The 1287-nt window shown below is 47.6% G+C and overlaps 1 protein-coding gene across 1 annotated transcript in view; it reads right to left on the bottom strand.

Annotated features, from left to right (window-relative positions):
- The window catches only part of LOC101851951 (metabotropic glutamate receptor 4-like), a 34336-nt gene that overhangs the window by 27614 nt on the left and 5435 nt on the right, over nucleotides 1-1287 (bottom strand). The window contains exon 2 of the mRNA XM_035969997.1: nucleotides 294-518. Coding sequence (XP_035825890.1) covers nucleotides 294-518 — 225 coding nt within the window. The remainder of the gene's footprint in view (nucleotides 1-293; nucleotides 519-1287) is intronic.

The following is a 1287-nucleotide window of genomic DNA, read 5'->3' as shown; positions in this document are numbered from 1 at the left end:
GTGTTTCTGTGTTTCTAAGTGTGTCTATGTGTCTATGTGTGTGTGTGTGTGTGTGTGTGTGTGTGTCTGTGTGTGTGTGTCTGTGTGTGTGTATGTTTGTAAGCAGACACAGCACTCACATCCCAGTATTCAGTGTGTGTGTTTGTGTGTGTGTACGTGACCAGATACAGAACCCGCATCCCAGTACTTAGTGCATGTGTGTGTGTGTGTATGTGTGTGTGTGTGTGTGTGTGTGTGTGTGTGTGTCTGTATGTGTGTGTAAGTGTGTGTATGTAACTAGACACAGCACTCACCTCCCAGTATTCAGCAAACCAAGGGTTCCTGTGGTTCCGCCCTGGTCTCAGCCTCAGGAAGTAGTTCTTGAACCCTCGCACAGCTTCCGCTAACGGCTGTACCGTGACCGCCCCCTCCACCTTGTCACGTGACGGGTCAATTGGTGGATATGGTGGATCACGTGGTGTATCACGCGGTGTGTCACGTTGTGGGTCACGTGGTGGGTCAAGTGGTGGATCACGTAGTGGATGACATGGTGGGTCACGTGGTGGGTCACGCGGCGTTTGACGTGGTGTGTCGCGTGGTGGGTCAAGGGGTACGTGGAGGTTTAGGAGAACAGACAGCAGAAAACACAATTAGAATGCATCATCTGACAAAAATCTTCTCTCATTCAGGACTCGCTTTCTGATCTGTCAACAACGCTTATCCCCCCGCCCCCCACCCCCAACTCGGGGAGTGCCACTGACTAAAGTTGCCCTTAGGCCTTTCCCAAAGGGGGGACACTAACATATTCTTATGCACAGTAGAATTGTAAATGTGCTGACTTATCAATGTCATGCTCATACTGTGCAGAAACAACATAGATGGAACTGCTGCTTTTTATTTCCTCACCCTTGTTTTTGCCATTATCCTCTACTTCTTTTTTATGTTTGTCACTCTCCTGTGAATTGCTATTTCCTAGGTGCCTAGATCGCCGAAGCAGATTCTGTGCTGTTGAGGCTAAAGAGGTGAGCAGAGCAAGCCTGATTTCCCATTTGGACTTCTCTGTTGACACCCAACCTTTGGCGCACATATGACCTTATGCAAAAGGCACGCAGATCTTACACCTTGCAGCACGGATGTGACATCTGTCATCATCATCATCATCATCATCATCATCATCATCATCATCATCATCATCATCATCATCATCATCTTCATCTTCATCATCACCGCTACCACCATCATATCTCCATTTCCACCACGTTCATATATTTGCCACGCGTGTATATCTGTGCCATTTGCAATTGAAAT

Source organism: Aplysia californica, unplaced genomic scaffold, assembly GCF_000002075.1.
Source record: "Aplysia californica isolate F4 #8 unplaced genomic scaffold, AplCal3.0 scaffold00207, whole genome shotgun sequence".
Taxonomy (NCBI): domain Eukaryota; kingdom Metazoa; phylum Mollusca; class Gastropoda; order Aplysiida; family Aplysiidae; genus Aplysia; species Aplysia californica.
This window is presented reverse-complemented; position numbering and strand designations above follow the sequence as displayed.